The following is an 18,436-nucleotide window of genomic DNA, read 5'->3' as shown; positions in this document are numbered from 1 at the left end:
ATTATTTTAAACACATATTTCAATCACTTTCTCAACTACAAAAACATTTTATTTATAAAACATTAAGTATTTAAGAACACTCCTATTATTCATGTCCATGCCTCACAGCACCAGAGGCTACACCGGTACATAGTTCAGAGAAGCTTCACTGAAGGGGCACGCTTTACCTGCTGCTGGGGATTGTAGTCAAAAAGGCCTACAGTAGCTCCTGAAGAGTCCATGGGTACCTGATTACCAGGATAGTCAAACTGCAAGGAATCCAGACCAACTTGTTCCATGGCATCCAGATTCTGGGTTTCAGGATTTGAAAACTCTTCAACAAGTGGTTTATTAGCTGTAGGATTAGGAAGAGGCCCCAATCCTTCTGAGGGATTAGTATTGGGGCCCAGGCGCTCAACTACTTCAGTTGGTGAGGCTTGACGACTTCCAGGAGTACGACTACATAAAGAAAACAGAAAGGCATTATGAGTAAAAGTAGTAAGTCAAATCTGAATGGAAAGTAGGAAAATCATGAAAAACAAATGGCGGCAAAATACAGAAGGCAAATCAGGCACCCCAGGTCACTAATTATTCCACTTTATTACAACCCCCCCCCCCAGTTTAATGTCTTAAGAACTGACACAGTTTCATTTTTTCATATTACTAATGATCATTTTCTCCACGGTGAATAGCATAAAGATAACTCAATTTTACAGATAAGAAATTGCCCAATATCACAATTTAGGCTCAGACTACCTGAAGCTTTTGTCTCAAATCACAGACAAAATGAGTAAGTATGAATAGCAGCCTATCAAGTGACAAACATGGGAAGTCTCAAAACCAAAATCCACCTACCATATTCCCGTCTTGCCCAAGAGTACAGAATTTTCCTGTAAAATCTTGCTTGCTATTTGGGGGAGGGCGAGGAGAGGGGACTGGACAGAAAGGATGGCCTTCATGACTTCAGAGTGTAAAATGTGGGATATAACAAAAAAGGACATGAACCAAGACAAAGGCTGACTCCGGACTCCGACTTTAAATATGATTTTGAGCAAATCACTTCATCTTCCAGGCCTCAATTCCTTAAGTGAGGAGACCAAAGACATAATCTTCTTGTACTTATTTTTCCAAATGAGGACAAAAAAGGAATTATGAAAAGCCTCTATGACCGCTCTCAAAAACCCATCTTTATCACACTAAATTGCTTCAGTTTAAGTCATCAGAAAGAAATGGAAACGTGTAACATATTTACCAAAAACTAAATGTGCCCTTCAATGAAAAGTAAACTTCCACATACAAAGAAGCAACTTCCTCTACTAACTAGTGTCTTCAATTTTCCCAAAAAATGTATTAAGATTAAATATTAAGGATCGACTCTTTTATCAACATCTTTCATGGTCTAAACTTTATTTCTATATATAATCTATTCTCATTTACCAATGTCTTTTCTTCTACAGAATTATTTTACGCAAGATCCTTTCCCACACAAGAAGTAAGTTTGTTCTTAGGAAGCTTGAGTTCATAGTATATTCAACCATAAGTACATTAAATAAATGGTAGTAACTATTTTACCTGGCTTTCATTGCCAGTTGTTAACATCTATGTAACTCTGCCCCCAACTTCAGGAGCTTCACACTGAGATAAATTTGCTAACATATACAGAGCATTTTACAAGTAATTACTTATAAGAATTTGTTTCCAGATACTTAGGTGAACTTGCATTTTATTTAAAATTCAATCACTATCCTTGCAACATTTAGAAGAAATTTCTAACTCCTTTAACCATACATAATTTTTCATGTGAATATTCCACAAAGGTTTGCTTTTCTTTCAGAATATATGGGAAGAAAAAACTAAAACTGAAAGGGTCTTCTTTAAAATCAGCTAGAAAGGGGCGCTTTGGGTGGTTCAGTCAGTTGAGCGTCCGACTTCGGCTGGGTCACGATCCCACGGTTTGTGGGTTCAAGCCCTGCATCGGTCTCTCTGCCGATAGCTCAGAGCCTGGAGCCTGCTTCGGATTCTGCACCTCCCTCTCTCTCTGCCCCGCCCCTCTCGCTCTGTCTCTCTCAAAAATGAATAAACTTAAAAAAAAATTTTTTTTTCTTTAAAGAATATTTTTTTAAAAATCAGCTGGAAAAAAAATAATAAAGCCTGGTATAGTTCTCTCCCTCCTTTCAGTTCTACACTCTAGTGGTTATATACTGATGATGTATCAATTAATGTACATATTAATGATGTGTGAGCATAGTGACTGTATGGCCACAGCCATATGTCTGACACATTTTTATACTATCAAATACAATACTGTATCTAAAATATTTTGTAAGCAATTTTAAATACATACCCCAACCTTAATGGAATAAAATTATAATTTTAATAAATGTACAAGTCCGTATTAATATGGAGAAGCATAGCCGTTCATACACACAACTCTAATATAGTGATAGATAGAGGATATAATAGAAAAGGGAATTACGCTATCAAGTGGTGCTATTTTCTTGCTATAGTTAATGGTGTATTAACACTTCAATTATAAATGCATACTCTGAAGGGCTCATAATCAACTCAGTTTTAAATATACACCCTTGCTAAATCGCAGATTAGGTAATTGCAGAAAAGCACAATCAGGATAAGGCTCTAAAACAAACTGAAAAGCATGAAATGTATTTCTCGTCAAAGAGGTTTACTGGTTTTGGATGCTTTTTTGCACTTAGAACAGATACAAATGGCACTGTTTTTAGGAAACATTGTTACTCTGCGTTTGACAATTAAAGGCAATAATAAATGTAAATGCATACCACCCACATATATGATTACACTCAGTTAAGGGAGATTCTGTGGCTCACAAGACCTCAAAGAAAACAGCTCATTTTCGGCATCTCATTAGTGAAATATAAAGTTATAGGAATTCAGTATGAAGAAACAACTCTCTAATATCTAGGTAAAGGTACACTAGCTAATTTGAGACAGGCCAGAAGAAAATATTTAATTGCCATCAAGAAACAACTAAGTTACAACTTAAAGACTTCTAAGCTTAAAACTTTCTGAGATCTCTAATATGTTCCCTACTTCCTAATTTCAGAAATATTAAGTATTAGCACAAATTCGTATTTATGAACAAGAAAGGTCACAGCTCCTAAGCTAATTATGTTTTCTCATTTCCAAGATTAAGAGTTAAATGGGGGGTGGGGGATACAATACAGGGATAGAAGAAAGAGAAAACTCCACAAAAAAGGTGCTCAAGAGCAACCCCAAGGAGTTTGCCAAGAAAAATCACAGATTAAACCTAAAATTCAGTAAATTTTAGCAGGCAGGAAAAAGTTAAAATTTAGACTACCATATTAGCAGAAAGGTAACAGCAATGTCTAACATTACTCCTTTAATGGAAGGCATGGTTTTAGAGACTATTCTATTGAATTATTTTTTTAAAAAATGGTTCATAATCAATATTCCTTATAAAAAAATTAAATCTTTTTCTGGATTAACGCAAGGTACAAAGGGAAATAAAGTAAACCAAAATTGGAAAAGTGTCTAAATCAACCACATCAGCTAACAGTAATCATCCCTAAAGAGATATGTTTTTCTTCTTGAGAAAGTTAAAGTCTTACTTAAAATCTTTGCAATCGGCATCCATTCCATTTGGCAAACCTCTGCCATTTATTTTAGAATCATCATCATCTCCTTGTTTAAGATCTCTGTTTTGGTCCTCCTCAAATGGAGAAGCCTTGCCTTTTTGATCTCCTTTCTCAGGTCCATCTGTTTCAGCATCTCTAGTGCCCTGAAGAAAAAGAATCTGTTTGATTCTGAATATGTAATAAAACACAAAAAAAGGCACCATAAGGTGACCTAAAACTACACTATAGCGCACATACACAATAAAAGCATTGAACCTTATTTTACTTTCATAATCAACTAATTTATCAAAGGCCAAAAAACTGAGCACAAAGCAGTGATTTATAACAGAAGAGCTAAGGCAACCTTAACTATAGCGGGGCTGGAAGAGCAGTAACACCACAGAAGAAGTAATATTTTACTTAATGCATAATTTTGTTCGGTTACATTCACATCAAGCACTACCATAAGTAAGCAATTTTAATCTTGCAAATTATGTTTTTTAATTCATATAATTTGATTTTTGTAACATGGCTAAGATTATATTCCCAGTGGTTCTACTATTTCATGTATTTCAAGAAGTGGCCAAAAAAAGAAAACAAGAGCTCCAATAAGTTATAAAATTTCCTTTAGCTCTTGGGAAAAAACAGAAAAATAAACTGACTTAAAGATAACCAAAAAACCACTGAGTAATTATTAAATATTTCTTTATTCAAAATACTTACAAAAGTTCCCTTCCTAAATCGAGAATCCAATTTATCAGCAGGAGAAGAACTTAATACATATTCTACCATGCTCACACCAAGGCCTCCACTTTCTGATCGCGGAGACAGTATTGCATTTACTTCACTGTTTCCATGAAAACCCTGTCCAGATCTTCTCTGTACCATAATAGGCTGGGACATTGAATGGTCTGTTTGGAAGAAAGAACACAATTACACGTTTGTACTTTTAAGCTAACCAAAATGTATTTACATTAATATACTGAAGTACAAAAACTCAGCATACCATTTGCAACTATGTGGATGGAACTGGAGGGTTATTATGCTAAGTGAAGTTAGCCAAAGACAAAAATCATGACTTCACTCATATGAGGACTTTAACAGACAAAACAGATGAACATAAGGGAAGGGAAACAAAAACAATTTAAAAACAGGGAGGGGGACAAAGCATGAGGGACTCATAAATATGGAGAACAAACAGAGGGTTACTGGAAGGGGTGCAGGAGGCGGGATGGGCTAAATGTGTAGGGGGCATTAAGGAATCTATTCCTGAAATCATTGTTGCACTGTATGTTAACTAATTTGGATGTAAATTTAAAAAATAAAATTAAATTAAAAAATAACCCAGGAAAAATAAATAAATAAAAGGTTATTGGCTCTACCTTAAAAAACAAAACAAGGGGTGCCTGGGTGGCTCGGTCGGTTAAGCGTCCGACTTCGGCTCAGGTCACGATCTCACAGTCCGTGAGTTCGAGCCCTGCGTCGGGCTCTGTGCTGACAGGTCGGAGCCTGGAGCCTGTTTCAGATTCTGTGTCTCCCTCTCTCTCTGCCCCTCCCCTGTACATGCTCTGCCTCTCTCTGTCTCAAAAATAAACGTTAAAAAAAAATTAAAAAACAAAACAAAACCCCTCAGCATATTATTTTTATAATCTTTACAAAAAGCTCTTCAGGGGTGCCTAGGTGCCTCAGGTCATGATCTCTAGTTTTTGAGTTCGAGCCCCTCGTTGGGCTCTGTGCTGACAGCTCAGAGCCTGGGGCCTGCTTCAGATTCTATGTCTCCCTCTCATGGTCTCTCTCTGCCCCTCCTCACTCCCACTCACACTCTGTCTCGCTCCCCTAAAATTAAACAAACATTAAAAAAAATTTTTTTTTTAAAGGCTCTTCATATTCACTGGCCTAGGCACATTTCTTGGGAATACAGATAGAAAGCCATTTGGTAAAAAATAAAAATAAAATAAGTAAAAGCTGATGTGAAGCCAGTCAAACCAGAAAGGTCAAGGGAGACAAACACTGACCTGAAGGCTCAGCTATCTGTAAGCATCTCACTAAAATGTTAAAGCTCTCTTTGTGATTCACACTAATTCAAAACAAAAACCTTTAAAAGTAAAACCTAGAAGAATAAAAATAACTCCTAAATTGGCAGAGGCACTCCTCAAGCTCAGTTATATACTGGACAGATTTCAGACCACAAGGCTGTACCACTATAAACACAAACAAGTAAGTTTGAAAAAATCAGTTCTGGGGCCCCTGGGTGGCTCAGTCGGTCTCTTGGTTTCAGCTCAGGTCATGATCTCATGGTTTCGTGGGTTTAAGCCCTGTATCCAACTCTGCCCTGACAGTACAGAGTCTCCTTGGGATTCTCTCTCTTCCTCTCTAACTCTCTCCTGCTCACACTGTCTCTGTCTCTCTCAAATAAATAAAACTTAAAAAAAAGAAAAAAATCAGTTAATATCACAGAATTTTCTCTTGGTGTAAAACCTGTCACCTGAAGATTATTTTTAAAAATCCCTGCTAATTTAAAACTTTCCCATTTATTTTTAACAAAAAAATATTCACCTGATATGAGTGCCCTTTCTACATTGTTTTTAGGACAAAAAGGAAAAGCAGTATTTAAGATTAGAGAACAAATAGGATACAACTATAATTAAACATTTGAGGCAACTTCTTAGATCTGCTAAAAAAAATTGTATAAGGAACCAGTGAGCTGCCTCTGGTTCATTTGTGATCATATACAATATTCAGTATTAGGTCTAGTCCTTAAAGGGCTGAACTGTAATGGAGGAACTCAGTCATCACTTCATTAACTGTATGTTTGATTGCTACTTTTGTTAAAGCATATAAAAACACTTCCATTACAGTATCTTTATCCACAAGAGATTAGTCATTATATTTTTTTCATTCAATCATTCACCCATTCATTCACTAGTTCTAATGTTGATTTACGGCCTCTTGCATATTAGGCATTGTGCTTAGAACAAACATGGCAGTACCTGCCCTCAAAGAGATTATAGGTTTAATAGAAGGTAATCATAATAGAGTAAAAGAGCAGCAGTAAAAATAATCAAGGATACTATGCAAAAATAAAGGGCATCAATCCTTCTCAATCTTAGAGTGAATCCCAGAAGAAGTGATATGAAGAGTAAAGAGTTAAAGTGAGCAAAAATATAGGAAAACATGAAGGTGGAAAAGACAGTTTCAGTTAGAGAAACCAAGCATATGGTAAAGTCTCCTACAGTCATGGAAAGAATCTTTAGATTGACAATTCCTTTAGCACATTATTCCTACAATTCCTTTATTCATATTTGTACATACTTGGCATTCAATAAATGTTTTTTTATTTTTTTTTTCAATGTTTGTTTATTTTTGAGAGACAGAAACAGAACGTGAGCGAGGGGAGGGGCAGAGAGAGAGGGAGACACAGAATCTGAAGCAGGCTCCAGGCTCTGAGCTGCCAGCACAGAGCCAGAAGCAGACTCAAACTCAGGAACCATGAGATCATGACCTGAGCTGAAGTTGGATGCTTAACCGGCTGAGACACCTGAGCGCCCCCCAATAAATGTTCTATAAACAAAATAATTTCTACATTTTTCATTCATTTCTAATATTCACATGTCTCCAGGTAAAGACTAATATTCATCTTCAGAATTTTATCCATACAGCGTAAAAAAAAATTTCAAGAGGAAATGATATAAGAAATTCAAAATATAAATCTGACACTAAAAGAAATATATAAATTTGTGGCTTAAATGTTTTACTTCTGGTACAAGCTATCCTCCAAATATAACATACCAAAAATATTTCCCAACCATCCATCTTGAAAATAATCTTTCATTACCATGTTGTGCTCAAGATGTTTTCCTTTGGAATGCTTTAAAAAAATATTTGGTTCTGGTAACTAAAGTAATTAACCACTCAACCTTTAAAACAAAAATCAAAACATGTCTACCATTCAACTTTTCGAGCACATGTAATTTTAGCAAGGAAAGTGTCTTTTGTGGGAAAAATGTGCCCCAGTCTAAATAATGGAATACTTTAAATTATGAGACCCATGTAATATGGGTTAATTCAAATCCAGAAAAAAAAAAATCCTTTGAGGGCAATTATCTTATTTACCTTCATATTCTCCAAACCTGGCATATTATATTACATACCGACGGACTTCAAAGAAAATTCCCAGTATTTTAAGAAAATTTCACTATAAATTAATAGCTAAAGTTTTCAAACTTTCTCAATTTTTACTATAAGAGTATTTATTAATCACTAAAATTATCTAGTACTACCTAACTTTTCAGCAATTATTTTAGTTGAATAAACAAATTTAAATATAAAAGACTTTTTTTTCAACATAATACTTAATTTTTTTTTAAATCTACATCCAAATTAGTTAGCATACAGTGCAACAATGATTTCAAGGGTAGATTCCTTAATGCCCCTTACCCATTTAGCCCATCCTCCATCCTACACCCCTCCAGTAACCCTGTTTGTTCTCCATATTTATGAGTCTCTTCTGTTTTGTCCCCCTCCCTGTTTTTATATTATTTTTGTTTCCTTTCCCTTGGGTTCATCTGTTTTGCTCTTAAAGTCCTCATATGAGTGAAGTCATATGATTTTTGTCTTTCTCTGACTAATTTCACTTAGCATAATACCCTCCAGTTCCATCCATGTAGCTGCAAATGGCAAGATTTCATTCTTTTTGATTGCCGAGTAATACTCCACTGTGTGTGTGTGTATATATAATATACATACTATATATGTATGTATATTTTATATACACACACACACACACACACACACACACACACACCCCACATCGTCTTTATCCATTCATCCATCAATGGACATTTGGGCCCTTCCATACTTTGGCTATTGTTGATAGTGCTGCTATAAACACTGGGGTGCATGTGTCCCTTCGAAACAGCTAGCCTGTATCCCTTGGATAAATACCTAGTAGTGCAATTGCTAGGGTAGTTCTATTTTTAATTTTTTGAGGAACCTCCATACTGTTTCCCAGAGTGGCTGCACCAGCTTGCATTCCCAATATAAAAGACTTTAAACCTTTTAATGTATTTTAATGATTTGTAGAATAAAGAAACACCTGGTAATTTACACTCAAAATTTAAGGTTAATTTGATAATTATCCAGAAATTTGTTCAGAAATTTGTTTTGATCTTAATTTGGTAATTTTGTGTAGCTTTCACAAGCTGCAATGAATTGTTATAAAAAGAGAAAACTTACTTGTAAAATACATGTTGACAGTTGCATGTGTATATATCTCAAATTTTACTAATGAGAAACATTTCAAAATATAATCAGTACTACTTTAAGAATAAGGCCATGCTCTTTAATTTACCTATCAATACAGTTACTTCCGTGAACTGTACTCCTTCATACCAGTTCCTTCTCCCTTAACAGTTTCTTGGTTTCTAAGTCTCTCTCCATTACTTGTGGATATCAAAAACATTCAAAGTCTGCTTCCTTTCTGTGGATTTACCTCACTCAGGGAGTTTACTTCCCTTCTGGGTATGGCAAACGTCTAATAAAGCTAGACTGAGCTGCAATGAGATAAATCAGTCGCTGTCCTCTAATACAATTTAAAATTGAAAATCCCCATTGTTAATGTGCCCTCTTTTAATGGAAACTCAGAATTTTATAATCAGAGTTAACTTCATTTTTTTTAAAGATTTCATCTTTAAGCAATCTCTATACCCAACAAACTCAGAACCCTGAGATCATGAGTTGCACATTCCACAGACTAAGCCAACCAGGCACCCCAGAGTTAACTTCAAATAAAACTTTGTAATATACTTCACCGTGACAAACACTTCTAATTGTTAAGTAGATCATTAGATAAGGGCTAATAAAAAAATGCGCATTAACAAAAAATGTGCATTACAATGACTTACAAAATCTTCAACAAAGACTTCACAAATTTGCTCCAAATATTGTCTGGGGGTTAACAGGGTTTTGAAAATTTCAAGTAAACTCGTAATTCTTACACATACACCAATAACTTACGAGAAGTTCCCCATGCAGTCTCTCTCCATTCATCATCCCCAAGAAATATGCCTTTTTGTCCATCTTTTGTTGAATCATCAGGTTCCCAAAACTTTTTGGTAGGCAAAAGCTATTTGGGAGGGAAAAAATGATTAATTTAAGTATCATTCTGATTACAAACTTATTCTAATTCTACATGGGTGAAAGCAAACTTACCACTGGTATGTACAAGTTAGTTTTCAATGCTAAGGAAAATTCAGGGTGAACTATTTTCTAATTTGTATTGTTAATGATAAAATAACTCCTCACTTATGTTTGGGTACTGGCTCTAATAATTCTAGACCTGAACACTAATCAAAATCCACTTTGGACTTTTCTATACTTTTTTAAAAGGTTTTACCATCATGTGATTTTCTTTACAAATTTTTTCAAAAAACTTACTAAATTTCTTATTCAATATAGATAATACAATAAAAACATCTATACAAAAAAGGAAAACTTTTCCTTTACTTCCAAATACTGCCCTTGGATCACCTCTTATCCCACAGCTTCCATGGCAGAAAATATATTTTCACTTTTACTTCACTTATGCAATGGAAGTATGTGACATATATAGCACATAAAAACTGTGTTGACACAGTGATTCACAAATTATTCAATATGTACATTTTGGCTAATTCCTAATGATACTTTATTACTCATCCAAGCCTCTCCTCTCTACTTTCCCTGACACTCAGAGAAGATGGACTGGGGAGATGTTTGAAAAGTACAGACTGTTTTGTTTTTCTGAGACACGTACGTGGCATTTTAAGTTAAGTACTCCTAAGATCTCCTCCCTCTCAGCCCATAATTAGGTACCAAGTCTTCCAGGGCTCATAATTAAACCTGTATATACTTCTATCACTAAGCTTTTACCTGTGTTTGTCTCCTTAAGGCATAGCAACCTTATTTTTAGAGAGTTCACAAACATACACACTAAATGTAATAAAATGAACGTAGTAAAACCTGAATTGAGTCTGAGAAATAAAACGGTGGGGGGGGGGGGTGAGAGGGTTGAAAGTGTGAGTAGAAGGGGAGGAAGATACAGTAAATCATGAACAAAGGCACAACCTGATAAACTGCACTGTGTGTACAACAAGGTATGAGATGGATGAACAGATGTGGGAATGTCAAAGCTAATGCTGGTAAAACTTTCTAGGTCAGATTCTCAGGAGCCTTAAAGATAAGCTAAGAAATTGCACATTTCACGAACGTAAAGGGAATTCAGAGAGGTTAAGACATTATGTTTTAGAAAACAACTCAAGTTATAAGCTTTAAGAATAATGGATAGTCTAGACTACAGGCAAGGAAATCGGTTTAACAAATTCCAACAGGGCCAAGATGGTAGAACTAAAACAGGTGGTACTAACCCAAAGAACTGAAAAAACAAAATGGTTTGAGAGACGTTTAGGACAGTCAAAATGAGTATGATTACAAGTGGGGAAGGGATTAATAAAAAGGATACAATTTTTAAATTTGGATAATAAGCTAAATGGTAGCACTATTAACTAAAACAAAAAGCCAGAAGCAGCTTTGAAGGCAGTGGGAAAAGTCCAATTTGGCATGTTCCCAATCTACAGATTTTTTTGCTAAATTAAACATATTTAATTTTAAAGGAAACCAGCTTCTACTAATTTTAGAAAGAAAAGTTTTTCCATGTTAGGATCACCCTGGGCTGCAAATGATTTTTATTTAAAGCACATTTTAAACAATAATCTGCTCTAACGAAGATCCCAGCAAAATGCAACCTCTGTTCCTTCATAAGCTTTTTTTAAAAATCACTATAAAAGGTTCATGTAAATATTCAAACAAAATGTAAAGCTGCTAATACTAAAACACTGCACTTGATATATTTAAGTAATTGAACATGTATGCATAGTAAAACCCAAGTTAATACTTTAAAATACCATTAAAAATTGGTTTCTGAGAGAATGTTTTATCCATACATCATGAAAAAAAGTTTCAATATCAAAATAATAGTAACAAAGAAACTGAGGGTAAAGTTTTAGAAACTTAATAGAAACAGTCACAGAAATGGCTGAAACTAACCTAAAGTAACAGAAATAACAATCCCTTTGACGAAGTCTTTGTGATAAAGTTCCGTGTAGTGCTTTAGTAGAGAAGCTCATAAATTACTGCTTTAAAACACAACTAGAGGGGGTGCCCGGGTGGCTCAGTCGGTTGGGCATCCAACTTCACCTCAGGTCATGATATCACAGCTCCTGAGTTTGAGCCCCACGTCAGATTCTGTGCCAACACTTGGGAGGTGGAGCCTGCTTCAGATTTTATGTCTTCCCCCTCTCTCTCTGCCCCTCCCCTGCTCGTGCTTGGTCTCTCTCAAATATAAACATTTAAAAAAAATTAAAAACAAAAACTGTATTAAGCACTTATCCAATGTGCCTACTTTTTGCCAAACACTGTGCTATGAATATCTTCATTTTGCAAACATTTATTAAGTTATCATGCACAGGAGTTAGTAAAATTAATACCTCTCCTAACAAAGGCCTATACCAACATTCTACAAACAACGTTCTGTGACAGTTTAGACACTGATTTGAAATACTTTCAGAGAAACTACTAGCTTGTGACCAAGAAAAGTTAAAATGAACTGAATACAGGGAAAGGCAACAATTCAAGATAGACCATTTAGGGAAAAAAAAAAATGTAGGCAGTACACTGGCTGGAATAGCAATAAAATTAGAGATTTGCCCCTGGAGACTCTTTTACGGTAGTAGAAAGGGGGAAGCATATTATAGAAAACAAGGGTTAAGAGATCTTAAAGATCTGCAAAATATATTATCCAGTACTACTTCATATTCGTTCCCAATTTCACAAAAACTTTAAACCAAGGTCAAGCAACTCAGTATATCTTGTTAACCTACACCTCTGTCTTTCCAACTCAGAAATGATTGGGTGAACATACAAATTCATCCCCCCAACTGTCCACCATTTTACTAGTTCTTTCCTTCAAGAAGCATTTATGGCTTGCCCTCTCCATCTTCAAAAATAGCAGTACGGGGAGCCTGGGTGGCTCAGTCGGTTGAGCGTCCGACTTCAGCCCAGGTCACAATCTTGCGGTTTGTCAGTTCGAGCCCCGTGTCAGGCTCTGTGCTTGGAGCCTAGAGCCTTCTTCATAAAAATCACAAAACCAACCAAATTAACATAATCCCAAGAAATAACAGGATGTAAAGGCTTTATGTCTACAATATGGTGTCTTAAATTAAGATGTTCATGTAAGGGGCGCCTGGGTGGCTCAGTCGGTTAAGCGGCCAACTTCAGCTCAGGTCATGATCTCGCTGTCCGTGAGTTCGAGCCCCGCGTTGGGCTCTGTGCTGACAGCTCAGAGCCTGGAGCCTGTTTCAGATTCTGTGTCTCCCTCTCTCTGACCCTCCCCCATTCATGCTCTGTCTCTCTCTGTCTCAAAAATAAATAAACGCTAAAAAACAAAAACTAAAAGAAAAAGAAAAAAGATGTTCATGTAATATCCAAACTGGGACACTTCTGAGGAAGGGGGTGCTATTAATAATTATGCCATGACACCAGATATGTATCTGGACTATCTGGTCAAATTACGATGTTAAGGTGACTCTCTTCATAATGGAAGTTCACAAAAGACAGGCATAGATGCTAATAACTAAATGTGTATGTAGAAAACAAAAGACAGGGTAATTCCCTTGAACCCCACAATGGCGCTTTTCCAGACTTTAATTTTTTCTATTAATAAAAGATATCAATACTTCTTCATTTTTTCAAATCATACCACTTCCCCCAGATCTTCTCCATTTCTAACACTTTAATCACCAGAACCATTAGATGTCATCACTTCCAATAGGAAGCAGTACTGTAAATAGTCAAGGCGCTCATCAGTTCATGCTATTCAATCACTACTATATACCATCTTGGGCCAGTTAACCATTCTGAGCTTCAATCTTCTCATCTGTAAGCATAATAATAACGATACTTTTATAGTTTCTATGAGGCTAAAATGAAATAGCATTAAGTAAACTGCTTAGAATAGTACCAAGCATATAGCAGACATAAATTAGATCTCTTTGCTACAAAAATAGGAACCTTTTAATATTTATTATAAAACATAACAAACTGGCCAGCAACATTTAACTGGCTGATTATTTTAAAGGACTATGATATTACTATTCAATACAAAAGTCTTATCTATAGTTATTTGCCTTCTTTTTCCAATTCATTTGAGAATCATAGGAGGGACATGAAACAAAGAATAGATGCCTAATACCGTCCCATCCTGCACAAGGAATCAGAACCAAAGTTACACACATGGCTAATAAATGGCAGCAATAGGATTTGAACACATCGTCTGTATAATTCTAAAGCCCATTCTCTTTACACCTACCATGGAAGATGGTTCTTTTCAATCATAGTCTAATTCATCAATATTTCTGAAAATTACCAGCATTAGACCACCACTAGATATAATAAAAAAGCTTAGGGGTGCCTGGGTGGCTCATTGGTTAACTGCCCGAATCCTGATATCAGCTCAGGTCATGATCTCACAGTTCATGGGATCGAGCCTGCATTGGGCTCTGCACTAACACTGCAGAGCCTACTTGGGATTCTCTCTCCCCCTCTCTCTGCCCCTCCCCCGCAGGCACATGCATGGCATGCTCTCTCTCAAAAATAAGTAAACATTTTAAAAAGTTTATATTATCATGATATTCACCCCATATAACGTGGGCATTCATTATGGTGGATAAAGTTTAAGAATTAAGGTAAAGATTTCTGTAGATAAAACTATGATCGTTAAACACTATTTCAAATAGCTGGCTTCTATTCCAGTTATCCCTAACAGCTCAGATCAGAGCTAGAACATTTGAGAGATATATGTAACTCATACAAAGGTTATTCCTAACACTGTCTTCAAAGAAGTCAATCTTACTCAGAGTCATAGTGATAGTGATAGATTGGAGAGAAAACAGAAGTCTCTCCCGTATCCAGCATTCCACTTCACCATACCACCTGGGATCTTAGTGCATAACATTCTTTAAATATTACTGTGTCGGAAAAGAAAGGAGGGGGCATAATTTATCATACTAAGCTTTAACTATTCCCTAAATAATATACATTAACGCAGGGATTTAAAAATTCTAGGGTTCCCTAAAGAATTTCAGGCAGGGGTATCTTTCCCCCTTTTTAAAAAATAAACAGGAACATACTGTGTGTGTATATAATAGATTTGTGCCTTTGCGCTGTAGTTTTAAAACACTATATTAATATTAATGAAGCTGAGTCCAACCGCCTATGAATTAGCTTTGTTCTTTTTAAGCCATATGACACAATACAAATCAGTAAGTCTTTTGACAAAAACATGCTATGGAAAAATATGGAAAGAATGAGTTTATGAATGGATGAATACAGATCTGTTCCCATTTCTGGATGACCAAATAGAAAAGACTGCCCTTCTGATGGTGGGTCAGTAAAGACATCATGACCTACAAAATGCAGTACATTTGAAAATAGTCCTATATGTAATGCAATATTTGTACATGAGAAATTTACAACAACTTAAGACATAATAAAGAAAATTTGATTTTTGAAGAAAAAGTCAAGAATAGGGCAATCCATTAAAAAAGGATGTCACATTAAAAAATAAACAAGCAATTTTAGAAAACTCAAGAGCCAAAAACTCAGGGCTACTTTTAATTTATTAAAATGAATGAATTCTGGGATAAAACAAAAACAAAAAACCTCACCTGTCAGGAAAGGAGGAGAAGACTGGTGAGAGAGAGACAGGCAAAGAAGGAAATCCCAGAAGGTTCCCTGCTGCCTGTGAGATGAGGAAAGATAGAAAGGCTTGTGGGAGAGAGAACCCAGAGGCAGAAACCTGAGTAGGTTTCTTAGCTATCTCTTAGAGGTAACAGAATTAGTTGGTAAACTGTTAAGAAAAAAACTTAATTAGTGAGTAACAGCTTATTTAAAAATACATTTCTACTGAATGAAGGTCATAGAAGCACTGACCTACTGTTATCTGCCCAAAAGAGCAGGCAGTCTAAACCCTAGCCACTTTCATTCTGCGTTATCTAAAATTTCCATTAAGAAGGCCTAGATTTAAGTTTAGATTAACATACTGTTCAACCCAGCTTGTCTCTTTTCCAAAAACCTCAACTATACCTCCTCCACCCCCAAATAACTAACCAAACTCTTCCAACTACTGTTTCTGATCATGACATTTTTAACTGCAAAGATGTCTTTGCATTTATCAAGTGTTATTTAGAAGGGGAGTGGGGAAATGAGCCAATCTGTAAACATATATACAATGTAGATCTAGGAAGTAAAGTGCTGGGGGTCTAAAGAGAATTAAGTTAATGGTGTGGCTTTACTTGCCCTTAAAGAAATTACTGAGTTCAAGTTTGTCACAGATCAGGCTGAAACAATGTTCAAACCTGGATTATTTTGCTTTCTAAAGACCAAAGAAAACAAGTAGCAGGGAACAAAACAGAAGCCTTTTTCAACTATTTCTTTTTATTCACCCACAGTGTAAATAATGCCTAATTAGCCACTGCAGTGAAGGTATAGGGGTTTTTTTGTTGTTGTTGTTTAACTAAAAAATTATTCCTTCTTTCAAACCTTTCTTAGGGACCAGAATTTTACCTTATACACTAGACTAACAAGTGTACTTTGGCAATACTTATGCTTAAGCACCTTAACTCACCCTTAAATCAGTCCTCTGAAAATGACAAACTCTTTGGAAAACGCTGTTCTGGAGAAGGGAAGGGTTAGCTAGCTGCAGGGTGCCCTCTTGTGGCCCAGAGGAGTGACTGGACTCTTTTTCTGCATCTGAAGAGCACAGCATTGGATGGAGTGAGTCTCATGAAGGTCGCTAATCTACCAAAGTAAAATAATCTCCGGGAGCAAGCAGTTAATTACACATCTCATGTCTGTTCACTGTTATGTTCTATTACCAAAGTCCACACTATGTTAGTACTACAGAACATGACAAAATAAAGATGTGACCACAAGGGTTTTCATAATCAATTAGTTTTCTAAATAGTCTTTAGGTATATGGAAAACTCAAGCATTTTTTTATTCCTTAATTTATGTGATGGTGTAGTTAAATGGGATGCCCCAACAAAAATCATATATTAACAGGACTGATAAATTCTATTAAATTCAGAGTGCTGTGTGCCACTTATTCAAAGCTAACAATCTACAGAAAAGATTAATATAAAACAAATTGTAACAAGTAATAAAGTATGTATAAAGATCTAGGAGAAGTCAGAAGAGGAAGTAATTAATTTTACTGCAGATAGCAATGGGACAACAGATAAGAATCTTTCTCAGTACAGTCTTGTACAGAATTAGAAGTTTATTAAGCAGTGAACAAGGAGAGATTTTTGGAAGAGAGAATAGTGAACAATCAAGTGTGGCTAAAGCAAACGTCATACATATATAAAACAGCAGGACAAGGATCAAGAAAGGTTCTTTTCTAAGCAAAGTAATTATGGTTCATTATCAAAATATAAAACATTATCTAAACCAAGTCAATCAAATCAATTAGATACAATCTCACTAAAAATTACTACTAGAGGTTTAAAAAAAAAAGGTGAAAATCACCACAACTACAGAATTGTATCATCTGAGATTTAAAAAACCCACATCATGTGGAAGACATAAACACTATTTTCAAGAATATTTATGGTTTAAAAAAAAAATCTTAAGGGCTCAAATAAAGTGAGGTATATACATTCTTAGTATTCGTAAGTATTTACCTCTCCCATTCCCCGAGATTCTAATGCAAGAGCTTGAAAATCATGATTCATTTCATCCACAGATCAAACCTGTTGAACAAAAACAAATATCAGTAGAAAGAAAAATTTAAATAGACTGTATCAAGTATTTTTATATTATATTGCTGCTATTACTGCAATTAGCATGAGCAGAGATAGACAAAAACCGATTTCTCTATGAAGATAGATTTCCCTAAATAGAGCACATAACAGCAATCTACATTAAAATTAAAGCCCTGGGGTCAAAGGTTCGTGGGTTATTCTGTGTGCCAAGAAAAACCACTAATGGCTGAGCAAAATAGAAGGTAACAAACAAAGGAAGCAAGCTCAAATACTAAAGTATATTAGCCTGTTTTTTATGTTGTTCCAATTATAACATTACTATTTTACGTTACTTTAGTTAATATTTTTCAAAATTTCTCAACACTTCCTTATTTGTAGATCTTCTACCACTGATTTAAAACTTTCCCTCAAAATATGTAAGTGATGATCCAGTTCAATCTCAAAGAAACACATAAATTAATCAGCTGTGAGAGCGATTAAATATTGAAATTTCCTTAAGAGTAACTCCTTTCACTTCGCCTTCTACTAAAACTAAAGTGTATGTTTCTTATCTTTTCATTTCTAACATTTTAAATTATCATTCATGTGACAATGTGTTGAGTCAGAAGGTCCTTTGCCTTCGAATGTTAAGTACTGCTGGAGAACACCATTCAACACTGAAGCCACTACAAATTCACAGCCTTCAGCTCTTAGGCCTTGCAATACAATCCTATTAATTTCCCCAATAGGTTCTCTCTCTTTAAGACTCCATAGTATTGGACATTACAAAGCACCCCTCCCTTGCTGTAATAATGTTCTCCGTTGCCACTTTCTCTCTCATCATTTTTCCTTCTACTTTCCAACGTGTCCAGTTGCTTTTTCTCAGCCTTCACAGATCCCCTTGTCTCTTCAACTCTAGTGTTCCTTTAGTCCTCTATCCAAGGTAGTGTCCTCTCTACCCCTTATCCTGAGCAATCTCATCCACTCTCATCGCTTTGAAAACTATAT

At 35.6% G+C, this 18,436-nt stretch overlaps 1 protein-coding gene across 13 annotated transcripts in view; it reads right to left on the bottom strand.

The window, feature by feature from the left end:
* The window catches only part of PUM2 (pumilio RNA binding family member 2), a 98,584-nt gene that overhangs the window by 58,356 nt on the left and 21,792 nt on the right, over positions 1 to 18,436 (bottom strand). For 5 of the 13 annotated variants that reach the window (XM_053201195.1, XM_053201197.1, XM_053201201.1 and 2 more), the window contains exons 2-7: positions 17,369 to 17,437; positions 15,353 to 15,426; positions 9,596 to 9,717; positions 4,317 to 4,504; positions 3,588 to 3,757; positions 168 to 438 (exon numbers count right to left, since the gene is read on the bottom strand). In XM_053201195.1, the coding sequence (XP_053057170.1) occupies positions 168 to 438; positions 3,588 to 3,757; positions 4,317 to 4,504; positions 9,596 to 9,717; positions 15,353 to 15,426; positions 17,369 to 17,419 (876 nt within the window). In that variant the 5' untranslated portion in view covers positions 17,420 to 17,437. Of the gene's footprint in view, positions 1 to 167; positions 439 to 3,587; positions 3,758 to 4,316; positions 4,505 to 9,595; positions 9,718 to 15,352; positions 15,427 to 16,311; positions 16,437 to 17,368; positions 17,438 to 18,436 lie in introns of all 13 variants that reach the window. The other 8 variants (XM_053201198.1, XM_027033260.2, XM_027033261.2 and 5 more) reach the window with 4 other exon arrangements.

This window comes from Acinonyx jubatus, chromosome A3, assembly GCF_027475565.1.
Source record: "Acinonyx jubatus isolate Ajub_Pintada_27869175 chromosome A3, VMU_Ajub_asm_v1.0, whole genome shotgun sequence".
In the NCBI taxonomy this organism is placed as follows: domain Eukaryota; kingdom Metazoa; phylum Chordata; class Mammalia; order Carnivora; family Felidae; genus Acinonyx; species Acinonyx jubatus.
This window is presented reverse-complemented; position numbering and strand designations above follow the sequence as displayed.